The sequence below is a fragment of the Tinamus guttatus genome, unplaced genomic scaffold (assembly GCF_059628265.1).
Source record: "Tinamus guttatus ecotype Peru unplaced genomic scaffold, ASM5962826v1 Tinamus_guttatus_pri_ptg000343l, whole genome shotgun sequence".
In the NCBI taxonomy this organism is placed as follows: Eukaryota; Metazoa; Chordata; class Aves; order Tinamiformes; family Tinamidae; genus Tinamus; species Tinamus guttatus.
The window spans coordinates 944,716-959,870 of record NW_028288877.1 but is presented as its reverse complement, the minus strand read 5'-3'; the positions used below and the strand labels follow the sequence as shown (position 1 = coordinate 959,870).

The 15,155-nt window shown below is 41.1% G+C and overlaps 1 protein-coding gene across 1 annotated transcript in view; it reads right to left on the bottom strand.

Moving 5' to 3' along the window:
- Positions 1-456: 456 nt before the first annotated feature.
- CPA6 (carboxypeptidase A6) overlaps positions 457-15,155 on the bottom strand; it is a 45,269-nt gene continuing 30,570 nt past the window's right edge. Inside the window, exons 7-11 of the mRNA XM_088529741.1 lie at positions 12,421-12,531; positions 12,095-12,185; positions 7,472-7,674; positions 2,308-2,392; positions 457-661 (exon numbers count right to left, since the gene is read on the bottom strand). Coding sequence (XP_088385867.1) covers positions 474-661; positions 2,308-2,392; positions 7,472-7,674; positions 12,095-12,185; positions 12,421-12,531 — 678 coding nt within the window. The 3' untranslated portion in view covers positions 457-473. The remainder of the gene's footprint in view (positions 662-2,307; positions 2,393-7,471; positions 7,675-12,094; positions 12,186-12,420; positions 12,532-15,155) is intronic.

Sequence of the window (15,155 nt, the reverse complement as noted above, 5' to 3'; positions counted from 1 at the left end):
CTGCTGTAGGCCTGTGTTGGCTCACAGGGTGTATGTATGTTTATAAATGTAAACTTTATTCCACAGGCTCAGGGATGGGAAGTCTTCCCATTTGGCAAAGGAGTAAGAACAGGCACAATCTGGAACTAGTTCTTTTTTTCCAGGCATCTCTGTGTGGACCTGGATCTACCCTGTTGAAGTCACTGGCACAAATTCAAATCTTTATCATAAAAATAAGAGTAGTTTGCACTGAACTGAAAGCTAAACACGTATATCAACTTTGCAAATTTCTGTAAAGCAAAAAATGAAGGATTTTCTTTTTTTTCCCACCAGGTACATCAGGTAGGATCAACACTGTCACACCACCATCATCAGTACCATGATCAACATCAATCACAGAGCTTGGAAGTGCTTTGACTTTGAATGACAATTGAACACACCATAAGGCATTAACATTGGAAGTGAACATTGAATTCCAGATCCTAGACACAGCTTCAGTGACATTTCTTCAGCAGATGCAGGGTTATATTTTTAACTGCAAGCATGGTCTCTGTGCACGTTGGTTTGATGAGCGTCTCGGGAAGTAAAAATCCAAAGTGTCCAGTATCGCGCAGCTCGAACGCAAATGCATAGGGAATGCCATTTTTGTAGGCCCAGTCCATAGAGCTACCAGAGCTCACATCTGAGGAAAGGAATTTGGAGAGTGTTAAAAAACAAGGTTAAACGCTTCTTCTGTTGAAAGCACCAGTTATGGTGGTGTTTTATCTACAGCACTCAGTGAATATTTGGAACTAAGCTGTGGCTCTTCCTGATCCCAAAAGCCCTGCAGGGAAGGGCACTCAGCACTTGCACAAGGTTCTCAGCATCATATGAGATTACACTCATATTTTCATACAAAGAAAATAACAACTGTCTTTTTTTTTGTTTAAAGACAAACTTCATTAAAGGAAAACGGCTGAGAACCAAGCCCTCAGATCTTGTTCTCCTAGTGAATTTAGTCTAAAGCTTTGCTTCCACCAAGCTCTTCAACCAGACCTGGGCTCTGCATGGTCACAGACTTTGTGTGACTTTCTTATGAGCAAAGTTCTTCATAGAAAATTCATTTGCAGGCAAGAGGGAGAATAACGATAAAGAAAACCTATATTTGCCTTTTAAAGTGTCTTTGAAATTCTTTTCATTTCTCATTTGCTCCCGAATCCTTATAGCATGCTATCTTTTGCATAGGTGGTGTCTAATATTAACAAACCTTCCAGAAGAGCGTTTCTTATGCTTTTCCTTATTGCCCATATGTCGGTTATCCAAGACACTTATATTTAGATAAAGATCCTTCTCTCACGTGGCCTGTGTTCTTCTGTACAAGTCCTTCTGTGCATTAATTCACACTGCTGTTCCTTTGAGATAGCAACTACCTATGCTGTAATAGGCACAAGATGAGGGCTGTGGGATGGAGGCCCACAGGAGTGTGGCTCGTGGAGCTCTGCATCCAAAACACAGCTGGCTTCAGCAGCAGCAAAAGGGAAGCAGGAGGTTATGTGCGAGAGATCTGGCGATTTATTAAACCTCTCACTTCAAATTCCATTCTCCTTATCATGAGAATTGAGGTCTCGTATAGCCTCACATCCACCCAAATAGCCTCAGTAAAAAAATGGGTCTTGCTGAAACCTATTGAACTTTACTCCTGACCTGTCAACATGGAAAGCTCAGCTGACAAATGCTGTTAAATATTTAAAAGCCATATTTTAAAGATATTTTGCTATAGGGGAAAATGCACTTGAAATCACCCTTCAAAAATGGAAGATGTCTGAATAAAGATACAGTTGCTGTCATTTATCATCATCTAGGCGCTGAGACATTTGAAATCTAGGTTTTAAAGTGACCCTCTTCAATTTTCGAATGAGCAATATGAATAGCTGTAGGTATCACAAATGCACAGGAGACACAAAGTAATGGTGAAAGATGAAACCTTCTTTGAACTACTTTCTCCCATATATTTTATAATAAAGTAATGCATTTACAGCAGCTGTGAAAAATATGCTTTTTAAGGTCTTCTGTTCTATCTCTTTTTGTATGTTCTGGATATATTATTTGCTAGATTTCCCCCTTCAGATGCATTGCATTTTAATCTCTTTTATTGCATCAGTTGACTGAGTCTTCCTGCAATCAACTGACTGAAGCAGTTACAAAACTTCCTTTTCTGCCTTCCTCATGAGCCACAGCTGGACAAAGTTCACTTTAAACTGTATTTGCTTCCTTTGTCATAATAAAGGCAACCCCCTTCTTAACTGTAGGTAGGTCAAAGTCACACACTTGAGTCAGAGAGAAACTCACACAGCGTGCTGGATGCAGGACCGTATCTGTATCGTATCCCATAAGCTGACTGGAGAGCATTAACAGCATTATAGGCTGCAGATTCCTGTGAGGGGGAGAAAAACAAATCCATAAATTAGATTTTGCATTAAATGCTGTAATAGAATTTGAACCTGAGCTACAGATCATTTACTTCTGATGCACCGCTGTGTTCCTCAAGTCTGTGGAAGCTAATTTAAAATGACTGTAAGGGATAAATACATTATTTATTTTTACTGACAGCAAATCCCTAGAACTATAAATTTGACTCAGTATTTTCATGGTGTAAGAAATGTACTGCACTGTGGATGGTCATCCATTAAATAGCTAAAATTGCTGGTATATATTGCATCTGTTGCAACACCAAATATAGGTCACAATGAGACAGTGAGATGAAATTATCTTTTTATGCAGTTTAAAAGCCCAGTGTTTTCCTCGACTGCCTGTGGATATATGTCCCAGTCCATTCCATCTACACTGGGCTTGTTGCGAAACAGAAATTATCTAGTGGGGACATCTCACAGTGATCAGTGGCACAGTGGGAAGAAGGAAGGAGCTGATGCCCCTCCTGAGCGTCTGACGGGCAGGTCAGTGTGTGTTGCTGCTCTCACTTTCCCTGGGACCAGACCATGCAGCCTTGGAGAGCCCTTTGCTCTGCTGCAGAGCTGCAGCTCTGGCATGGCATTCCCTGCATCAGGATCCAGAGCCATGCAGGCTGTTCAGGAGGTTTGTGACACTCCATGAAACCGCGTGTGGAGAGCTGGGCCCACCACTCATTTGGAGAGCCACATATAGTTACCTCTTGCAAACAAAGAGAAAAGATGCACATAGAAGAAAAATGAAGGTTATGATCCCAAAGAAAAGATTCAGGGAGAACGTACAGGGAAAGCAGAGAATATATTGAATTATGCAGAGAAATCTCCTTATAGAGACCAAGTAAATGAACACAATCGGAAATTGAAAGAAATGGACTTTGATCTTCCCTCTGAAGCTGTAATGTTTATTTTGTTTTTGTCAACTGCAGAGCTGTAAGATTCAGGTCCTGCAAGTTTTTGTGACTTGGTCCTCGTACTGTTCAGCAGATACTGTCTGAGGGCCTTAGGGCAGGATCACGCTGTACTGGCCTTTCTGTTTAGCCTCTTTCACTAAGCTCTCACGCTGCTGCTCCTGTCAAGAATCAGGATTCTGGCTAACCTTTGTCTTGGCTACTGCAGGAGTTTTCATTGCGGACCCATTTCAGGTCTAGTAAAGCAGCTAAAGAAAAATGTCATTCCAGGGGGGAAAAAGGAGTCTTTTTCATTTACTGGCCATACAGTATGACTTTGGTCAGTTTTCTTTACACGGAGAAATCACTTCCCAATGGAAGAACCCCACTACAAGAATTCATTAGACACCATTAGATTTTTTGTTTGTTTGTCTCATTGGCCTTTTTTTTTTCTCAGTGCCCAAAAGATATTTCAAGAGACTCCAGCTTGACATTTTCAGCTCGTCTCTCCTCCTCTTATCATCTCCACAGAAGACTGTATGATGATAGAAACTGGTAGATATGGTTATTGCTGCTGGGAACTTCTGCAGGGTTTGGATGTAGGAGTAAGTTTAGGTAGAAAAGTAACTTCTCACTCACCCCAGCACCAAGTATGAGGAGGCAGGGGGAGGTCTAAGGACAGGGAAATGCTGTCACTTGGGTCTGTTCCCCCTCTTACACATGCAGATGTCTTAATTTGTGCGAGTCATGACACACAAGACCCATGATGGGGTGAGATGTGTCAGAGCCTACAGGGTTGGCAGTGTGAGCCATGGTGATGGGAAAACCACCTCACAGAGCCCTGAGGAGTGAGGAGCTCCAGCCACGGCCCAGGGCTGTTGTCCATCACTGGCAGTGAAGCCCCAAGTGCCAGGTTTGGTGAAGAGCAATTTGGCAGCAGCTGGGCACGTAGGAACCCGGAGGCATCGTGTGCAGCTGGGAAGGCCTGACCACAGCTAGAGCACTGGGGGAGCTGCTGAACACAAGCAGGCCTCAGCTGAGGGAGCTGAGAGCCACTGGGCAGCAGTGGCCCAGGAGATGTATCGGGGAAAGGAGAACATAATGAGGAAGGAAAAATTCCACATGTGTGTTACACATCACGCAGCAACGAGACAAAAAAACCTCTCCAAAACCTGATGAGAACATCTTGAAAAAATATTTTGGCAGTGCCTACTTGGACACAGCACATTGGTACTGCGCTCTGTGCAAGGGCACGAGCCACGCGGAGGTCAGCGAGGAGGCACCGGCGGACGTGCCTGGCAGGCAGGAAGGCACCTCCGGGCACGGCGACCGTGCGGGTCTCCGTCCTGAGGGATACTGCTCGCTTCAGCTGTTGAAGTTGTGTACCCAAAATGGGGGCCGGTTCTGACCTGCATCACACACAGCGCAGATCTGATCTGAATAAAGCCAGGCAACCGGTCTTCGAACACCCTCAAGGAGAAAGCTTGATATGATATTATCAGATTTTTATGAAGAGATATACAAAATTGGTTGTGCCATATGAGGTCACTGTAAGCACTCAGGCAAACGGCTGTACAGGAAGAAGAGGAATGAACAGTAAGTGAAATTTAAAAATCCTCTGGGTGGGTGAATATTTCTGCTGCTTATTTCAATCTAAAAGTATAATTTCACTGAAGTATCTTAAAAGAACAGATTTCAGGACATTGCTAATAAGAGACCTGTGCCTAAATTAGAACAGAATATGCATGTTGTGTTCAGCACACGGCTCTCCAGTTTCAAAGCAACTCTGAATAATTGAACACTTTAATTGAAATGGTAACTGACAGCTCACTAGCACGTTGTGACCCGGACACACACATCCGTCCTTTTGCTTAGGATTAATTGTGACCCCTTATTAACAGGAAACATTAATCATCTGCTGTGCATGTGGAGTCCTACAGTTGTCCACTCAGCACAATCCATGTGCACCAGCAAAGCTTGTGCCATTATCAGCAAGAAACAGAGACTGTTTCTTTTCAACTCACTATAATTCTCCATGAGAACTGGAACCTCAGTTTAAGTGACCATGAGAGACACATAAAATATTGAAGATTATGCATTCAGGAACCACCAGGTGATTGATTAGCATACAAAAATGCACAAATAAATAAGCAACATATTCCACTCATTCTCCCTCTAATCCCCAAACTGAACTTTTCTAACAATAGGAAATTATTTCATTTTCTTACTCTGGCCTCCCTGTTCTTTTTGCCCCACGGCAATAAAAAGGTGTATAAGATAAAAAATACCAGCAGAACACTTAGAATGGGAGTTTGTCTTTCATCTGCCCAAGGCCATTGCCTTTCTTTGTTGCTTTAGGTCTCTGCTCCACTCTCCCTGATGCTGACTGAGGGATTCAAGGTCTTACAAAAGCAGGGAACACCTACCACTAATCAAAAAAATGAGTTCCTTTTGTCTAAAAGCTTTGGATGGAAAGGTAGAGTGTGTTCCCCTCCATCTCAAAATGGAAATAACTCTCAAGCTACAAGAACAGCATGTGCTGAAAATTTACTGGTATATGTGAAAATCCTCAAATTGAGATTCTTTTTCCTTAGAATGAATTTCCTGACGCTGTGTTGTGTTATATTATTCTAAGTATTTTCATAGAGATATCCAACAATCATCTTCCTGCAGAGGAACTGATGATTCCTCCAAACATCATGATTTTTTCTTCTGCCGTATTGCCATTTTTTTTCAAAATATGCTTGCACCTGCTGATTTTCAAAGAAATGAGATCCTGTGCTTTCAAATTCCCAATCCCATTTTTTTTATTAATTTTTCTTTCATGAGTAGCAGTCAGTAGCTCATGTGGGGAGCTTTTATCCTTTTGCCTTATCTCTTAAGGTAGGGAGGATAAGTAGTGGCTTCATGGCATTACTTGCCATGAGGATGTGCTGAATGGCACGTGTGATGTACAGTGCAGGACTGCATTGCCAGCCTCCACAAGTCTCCCATTTTTACCTGCTCTGGTTGCTTTGTTGACTTCTGGTTTGCTCTATTTCCCAAGAATGACATCAGGCAGGACATTTTTAGAATGATGAAATTAAGTGTCTTAACAGAAATAAGCAAAAAATGAGAGCACAGTCTGTGCAGTGCTGGCTGTTTGTCCTCCTAGGATGACAGCTGAGCGAAATTGCAACGAAGCTCCAGGGACTAAAACATCATCTATTCTGCCTGGGATAAACCTAAGATGCAGTTAAATTCCATTTGGAGTAAACTAGATGACACTAGGAAGTTAAGAGTCACTCCAATATTCAAGGCCAAAATAGGACATGGAAATTTTGGGCAAGAACTGAGGGCCAAAAAAAGTACCTTGCTACAGCTTGATGCATTGGGTTTCTGTAAGCAGCAGCAGGGAGAAAGTGAAGCTCGAGAAAATTTCCCTAAGAGAATAGGCTAAAGGGAGGTTTTTCTGATGTTGACTGAAAACAGAGCTCAATCTGTGAGCAGTGGGAATAGTTCTTCTGCTTTTGGATGAGCATGGAACACAAGAAGTGTGCATATCCTCTGTAACTACTCAAAAAACGGACTATTAACAATTTAGTCTTCTAATAGACAGAATCTTCAAAACACCCGATGTAAATTGCTTGCCTGAAAGGAGTAAAGAAAAAAAAAAACACCTATGGCTGAGCAGGATGACACATAAAGCAACAGAGATTTCACCTTTTAGAAAATCTACTACTCTCTTCTAATTGATAAATAAACAAATCTACTTCAGTTTTGTTCTTAAAACTGAAGAACATCTTTGTGCATCCAGTACTTAGGTTGAAGTTCTGAGCATAAAGGGGGAGAATTTTGGCTAAATGCCCAATGACTTAACTACATAATTCCCATTATTATTTATGTTAACTACATAAAATACTATAATTGAAACCTAAGGATTTATCCTATGAAATAATTTACAAGAACAGATGGACAAAAGGCTAATTTAATCAAATTACTGCTGAATCACTTGGAGTGACAGTTACGTAATCAGAAATGAAATTGTGGGTGGGTCCAGAATAAATACTGCTCTCTATTAACTATATGCAAAGCATCAGAGAAACAAGTCTTCTCTCACAACAAAGTGTATCAAAGCCAAAGAGCAGAGATGCACGTTCTCACAAGTGCTAATACACTTACCACACAGCTGAAGTTTGGAATCGTTGCATACTTGTAAGAGTAGGGGTAGAGCAGCATCTGAGCATAGGCATGGAAGGACAGATAGGCTTTGATTTGTTTGCGATGTCTGCGGAGAAAATGAGCAACAGCCTTAACTTCAGGCTCGGACTCAGGGAAGGGACCACAGTAGGTGTCATCACACGGGTGAAGTGAAGCACCTTCATCTACAGATTGAAAGAGAAAGCTGATGTAAGTTATCGCAGGGAGTTTGTAAGGGTCACGTTCTAGCTTTGCCCGTTTGGGTGCAGAAGCACAAAAAGCAATCATCAAATTGTTTTTTTTTTTCTGATTGAAGAGTAAGAACCAGTGGGACCCCAGTACAGCAATCTGCTCACTCATCTGATAGACACACCGAGTTGCCAGGTGGCCAGCGCTCCTCGGGGAATGTATTTTTGACCCAATAAATAAAGAAAGAAGAGCCTGACTTCTTTGTATTTTCTTCTCCAGCTTTCCATATGAGGGATGTGTTTTTTGATGGAATTCCTGCATGGCGGTTTTATTAAAACTGCTGAGGGGTCTCAGTGGTCTGTTTGAAATCAGAGAGCTATACTTCTTTCACCAGTCACTGCCAAGACAAGTCTAGCTCTTAAGTGCATGTTAATGTTGTAGCTACTGCAATGATGGTTACAAGGGCAGGCAGATAACCTCATCATGCATTACCTTAGAGACTGCTTTAAAACATGAAAATAGTCCATAACTACTGCCTATTTTTACTCTTGCAAACCTTATGGGAAAAAAATGACAAGCCACATGGGATGATTGCTCAGGTAGTTAAAATAGAAATCATCTAGGGTTGCACATGGCTTAATCTTTCGCTGGGTCAGGAGTTTAATGGTGAGGATTTCTTTCAACACGTCCACCTGCTCAGGTGGCAGGAAGCTGCAGCAGTGAGACCTACATGCAATATCTCATGAGGAAGTGAAAGCTGAAACCCAGACAAGGAGATGGGGCAGTGGCTCCTTTGTCATTTAGCAACCCTGGATCGAAGCCACCATCTCATTTACGGCTTAGGGACTGGGCTTAAAGGAACAATATTTATGCAAATCAATTGTGATCTTTTATCCATTGATTTCAAAATGCCACCTGCTTTACACTGACCTACAGAGTAATAATAGTTTGTTTGTGATATTCTCTGGTGCCGTCAGGGACCTAGGGAAGCAGTCTTTTATTAGCTTTCCTCTGTAGAGTAAGTAGTCCCATCTCCAAATAATGAGAAATGAGGTATTGTGGTAGTACCTAATAATATGAACTATAACAAGGTTAGGCAATCAGCCTGATGCCAGGAAAAAAAAACAGTAGAAAAATGTCATACTGCAGCTTCATTTATAATATGAAAACAAGAGGCTATCATTCAATGGCCACCAGTGGGGATTTCAAAAGGTACCAGTGCTTAGATAGCAGTGGATATGGAATGATTATACTGGGGGCAGATGGCCTGCTCCCTGCAGAACAGATGGCTATCAAGTCATGCAAATCCCGAGAGTACCCTGCTTCAATTTCTTGGCAGATAATAAAGCTAAAGGAAAGCCATTTAACAGAACCTCCATGAGTTCTTGCTTTTTGGGTGGATACTTCATCTCCTGTTACAATGTTGTATCATCATGAATCTCAAACATCAACACCACTGTTGATGAACAAGCTGCAAGCTAAATGTAAAATGACCCAAGCTAAATGTAAAGTGGTAAAAAACAACTCAGTTTAGTGATTTTTGGTGAGGAAAAGATGTTCTAAACTGGTAAGCCTATGGCAATCCCAGCTGCAGTTAATGCTGTTCCTTAAGTGAAGCTGGCTGGGAAAGAAGAGTGAGAATTTCCATGGCGATTTCCATTCTCCTACAGAGAATGTAAAAAGATTCTCAGTTTTCATACTGGGAGGTCTTTAAAGCAGCACAAAAAGGAAGAAAAATAAAAGATACAGTAAATATAAACTCCTGTGAAATGTCAAAGTTACAGTCATGAGAAGAAAATTAAATTACAGAAGAAGTCAACATGCTGCCTTATTTTTGTCCTTGGGAGCACATTGCAGGGGCACAAGTATCTTCCAGTATCCCCCATGAGATCAAATGTACAAAGAAATTGTGTGCAGAGACCGATAAAACCAAGTTGCTTGGCAAGACTGTGGGAGTACAGACGAGCAGGAGCTCCAGCCTCAAAGCTCCTTGCGAGCTTCGCTCTGGCCAGTGCATGATACTGTCCTCGGTGCATGATGGGGATACGCCAGAAATTTTACTTCCTCCCCTGCTTCCTTGGCAACTGCCTCTTATCTGGATTTGCCCCATAGAATGATTTAGTTCTAAGAGTCTCATTATTGGCTTAAAATTGCTATTTACTTATTGAACTTTAAACCACTGCTCTTCTAACTGCACATACACTGCACATAAGGGGCATCTCTATCCTGCAGATCTTGCAGTCAGTACTCACCCCAGCTTGTCTGCACTTACTGTACACTGTTTTGAGCACAGAAAGCTGCAGAGTGAAGGCTACCATAATCAGTGATCTATCCCTTTGCCAAGTCCCTAGAGAATACAGAAGCCGCACCATAAAACCTAGGCCAAAAGAAGGGGCGCAGCGTTGTCTCTGCCAAGCAGGCCGCAGCCGCGTGCCCGGCGCTGCCGTGCTGGGGCTGCTCTGCCGCGGCTCACCTGCCTGCGAGCCCCGCCGTGACGCTCAGGACTCGTCCTGCTAACTGTGGCTGAACCGAATTGAAGGGTTTTTACAGGCATGCGCAGTTGAAAATTTTACATGCATCACGATTATACAAGCCTCAAAGTGTGATATGATCCAGATTCTCCTCTGCCTCATTTAGTGTCACATTAATGAGAACATCGGGCCCAGGGCGAGGAGCTTCTGAGCACCAGACGCCCATGAAAGAGCTCTTTATTCTCTGCCAAAGTATTAAATTTCTGTCAAACTCTGTTTTAACAGAAAATGAAATGGAGTCTGGGGTCCACTTTGAGAGGCAGAGCATGTGCTTGGAGAGATGATGAGCAACCTTGAATAAATTTCAATTTTTTATACTTGGGTTGAGGCCCTGTCTTTCCTATTTAGTTCAGCAACGAATAGTGGATCACAAAACAGGATGTGTGTGTGTACATGTGGGCATTGCTGTAGTTTCACTCTGCCTAGAAAATACTTTTTTGCTCATAAATACACAAACAGCTTCCAGGACTAAGTCAGAAGTATTTGTGTTTTAATACAGTGGCTGGGTAGCAAGTCGACATCTTCTGCATTACAAACCTATATGCTAAAACTAGACTGAGTTCTCATTTATAACCTCAAGTAAAAGATGGTAACAGTGATGAAGGACTTTGGTCCAGCTTTACATTATTTTTCCAGCATAAAATTTCCTCAAAGGCCGTGATGGCAGCCCTGGGAGTTGGATCTTATGTAGTGGAGAAATCCTTGTCTATTGTAGGCTTTCTCTGACTGCTTCCGTATTTGTTTACTGTGAGTTGCTAAAATCTGAAAGCATATTTTATGGGTACTTATTGTATTGCTTTTTTTTTTGGTGTGTGTTTCTCTTTTCTCCCATCTCATTTGTAATCACTTCAGGCAGACTATTCACACTTCCTCTTATCCTTAACATTCTCAGAAAACTACTCAAAGAGAAAATCAGACTTTGAATGGGAGAGGGATGGGCTGTTGTGCTAGCCCTTTGTGAACACCATTTCTGCCTGTGTAAGTTTATAAGGTAAACAGACAAGGCAGAGAGACACGGAAGGAGGAAATAGCTGCAAAGGAGGAACTGGAAGGAACTTGTTCAAGATGTCTTGCATGTCTGCAGAAGAACTGAGAATATAAGGCAGAAAGAACCAGGAATATAAGGAATAATTATACATGGAAGCGCTACTACTTGCTGTAATACCAGATACTTCTCCTGTGTAAGAGTTGTACTATCTTGCTGTAAGAGTTAATAAAATACCATTTTTTATTTAATAGATCCACCTCTATCTTCCGTTAGTATTTCACTCCTGCTGCAGTCTAAACCCCAAATTGAGGTCAACTTCCATAATAAGGATTTACGGAAGGTCTGGGAGTTTAAGAGCTCATCTCCACACACTTACAAGCATTTTTTTTTCTGTATTAAATCTCTAATAATAAATAATAAAAAATAGAAAAAATCTCTAATAATAAAATATTGACTAACATTTTTCTACCATGTTGAAAAACAAATCTGAAGCTTCCAAGCTATTGTCATTTTAGAGAAGTAATGAATTTTAAAAAAAAGTTTAAAATGTTTCAAAAGGTCATACTCAGATAAATTCTGAAATGTCCTTCAAACGACATGCATGATTCCAGAAATACAAAATAGCTCATGTGCCATTTCTACTTGCTTAGTCTTCACTTTTGCCACACTGCCCAGAAAAGCTTTAACATGTGATGAGAGGTGGTAGTCCTAAATTCAGGGCATTTGGTTTCTTTCTTAGAAGTTAGGAGGATAATTCAAAACCTTGTAACATTATGGGGAAAGAAGCTTCAATTTTACCTATGGAAAAGGGAACACTTCATGCTAACCTACTTAATGTGTTGGATAATTAAGGACGGGGTAATCTGACCTGATGGACCAAGGTGTTTCCAGACTTACCGCACCACTTCACTTTCCAGTTGCGATTGGCGTCAACACCATGGCACCGAAACCTTGAGTTCTTTGATCTTGTTTTTCTCCAAAATCGATCCTAATCATAATTGTAATAGTTTTGTAATAGTAACAAAAGTAAATGTAAATAGTACAATAGTAACTACTCCAGTTAACGTATTTGGTACAATAGTTTAACTGTATTCATTTACTTCTATTTTGCATGACACAACGTGATGAACCATAACATATGGAAAGTTACTTTTGAATTATATAATAACATTCAGCCTTTTCTTTCTGAACAATTTTTAAGGAATACTACTGATACTACTTACATATGTCCAGCTAAAATGATATCCATCCACATTAAATACAGGCATGATATAGAAATACAGCTGAGTTAGCATCTTTCTCATGGCAGGATCAGTCTGGTATGTCTGAAGAGCCTAGAGTGGAAAGGGTAATTAAAATAGTTTCCATAATAAAAATAATTTCCAAAATAAGCATCATGACCAGCTGAGACAGCCTTTGGCAGCACCGAGGCCTGATCTTACTGCATCACTGTCATTCACAGAGCTGTAATAGAAGGACTAATACTGTCTTGTGAATGTCATTAAAGGTAGCAAAAGAGCATGTGAAAGCTGTTTCAGAAGACCTTATGTTCTCCAGATCCCAGTTACTTTCACCATCCCCAAAATTACAATTTTATATAAAAACAAGTGTATATACAGTGTAGGTGACATAGGAGCTGAAAGTCAGTGTAACAGTTTTTTGGCTGAAGACATACGTTTATCTCCCATGGTCAAGGCAGCACTCCTTTCCCTCAGTGATGGTCTATAGGGATTAAAGGCTCACATGAAGCAAGCTCTTGTGTTATCTGAAGTAATTTGTTTTATTCAAATTCATCAATATAGGTGGCTTATTCCTTTATAATTTAGAAAATCCAGCAATTTGCACCGGCTCAAGTATAAAGGCTAACAAAGGAAGTCTAGGCAGAGAAAGCTACCCTTCACCTTGTAGAAATGCAGAAAAGCAAGACATTCCTCACCATTTCTGGCTGCTAGTACTACAGAAGCTCTTTTACCATGTGCAGAAAGTTTAGACTCTCTGTGCAAAAACTGTTTCTTATCAAAGCCGGGCATTAATCTTGCATCCTTCAAAGTTAAGTCTTGATTCTGTGAAGCGGGGAGTGAAGTGCTTCACCTGGCACCTGGGCAGGGTAACACCCGGACACTGGGCACGAAGGCACTGCTGGGGCCAGCTCCTCTCGTGCAGATGCTGCAATTACAGCTCTTCTGTTCTGCGGTGTTTCCAGCCCCTGACTTCCCTCACAACGCGTGACTCTGCATGTGCAACCATCTCATAGGCTTCTGGGCACCGCGGGGGAGAGGAGAGAGAGACCAGGCTTTGGAGGGAAAACCGTCCCCAGCCAATACACACATCACAAGCCTCCTGGCTCATGTGCTAGAAAGTCCCAAAGCTTTCTAGCTGGAATGCTATTGTACGGCTATTCTATTTACTTTTATTGGGAAACTGTATCATAAAAACATCTGGATACAAGTTATTGGTATTCAGAGAACTGCTGCTATAGTAAAAAGTATTTTTTTGTTCAAAATTGAAAGCAATGGTTACTCAAAAATAATGGCCATGGAAACAAGAGCTCTATTTCATTACTGTTCCACATGCAGAATTGAAGTAACTGGGGCTACTCTATGCATTAAATTAGCCAGGCATTTAAATCTTCACAGGATTCAGGGTCTATATGGTAAGTGTGGATGTTAAATCTGTAAGACTTTGTTACTGCAGTGAAAACAGACATCGTCCAAAATACGAGCCAAGGGAAATGAGAATTTTTATCATGCATATTTCAGAGAGAAATAATATGGCTGGGGAGCAAGTCAGTCCCCACACGCCGCTTCCTTGACTTTTAATGCTTTTCTCTTTTTATACAGTATGAAAAAATACAGCTCAGGTTGTACCTCTGTAGTAAGTATTTATGTATCCTAGATAATGAGATAGACATACTTACTTGTAGCTGTTTTTATGTAGGTCATTCTTTGTCTGCAAGTTACATCTCTACTTGTGCATTTTATTACACTGAAAGTTATATTCTGTGCTACAAACTGGAATGCTATAATAATAACCTAACACTCCCTTTGTTAGGCAAATTTTTAGAAGTATCACCACTTAAATAACAAAATAAAATACGCATTGCAAAATGTCAACTGTCCTTTCATTTTTTAAAGATAATCTGTGTTGTTTTAATGCCTGCTATCTTTGAAGAAATGGTATGAGAGACTTCGGAAAGCAATACCATCCTACAGCCACACTCTTGGAAATGTAAAGTCTTAACATTGATTTAAACCCAAGCACATCAATGATTCCTTTCTGTTCTTTCAAGCATATTTATCTTTATAATTTTGTTACCCTTTTAGAGGAAAAATTCATTTAAATTCTAATGGATCTGGTGCAACACTTTCATTCATGGAAAGTGAGAGTGTTAATGATGTCAGCTGGTGTGAGTGAGACCACACAGCTCCTTTCTGCTGGAAATACTTCATCCTTTACACTGTGCTTTTATCTGACAAATCTATTTGATATATGCAGTAAGACAACAGCAAGTGTGTACGCTTATCACCCTTAAGAGTGCAGTCTTTGGCATGAGCCTTACCGTTATTAAGGTGTGTCACTGCCAGAGCATAGCACACGGCTGCCCATCCTGACGTGGTTCTTAAATCCTCCCAACAATAAAAACAACCCCACAGCATTGATACCTTTTCTCTTCTCCATGACACAAGCGATCCGCGTATAAACCATTAGTGAATTAACTGTGTTGCCGTTTGCATGGAGCCCTCCGAATACAAAATAATGCTGCTTTTATACAGCTGGATTCTGCTTCCCCATCAGGCAATCAATAGCTGCTTTGCTGCTGAATGCACAGAGCCAGCCTGGCCCAATAAATGCTGAATAGTTTTATTAGTGAATGAGCAGATGACACAGGAACCCTGCCAACAACGTGCAAGCAATCTGCCTGGGGGATGGGGAAATAACCTGTGATCAATAAAAGGGG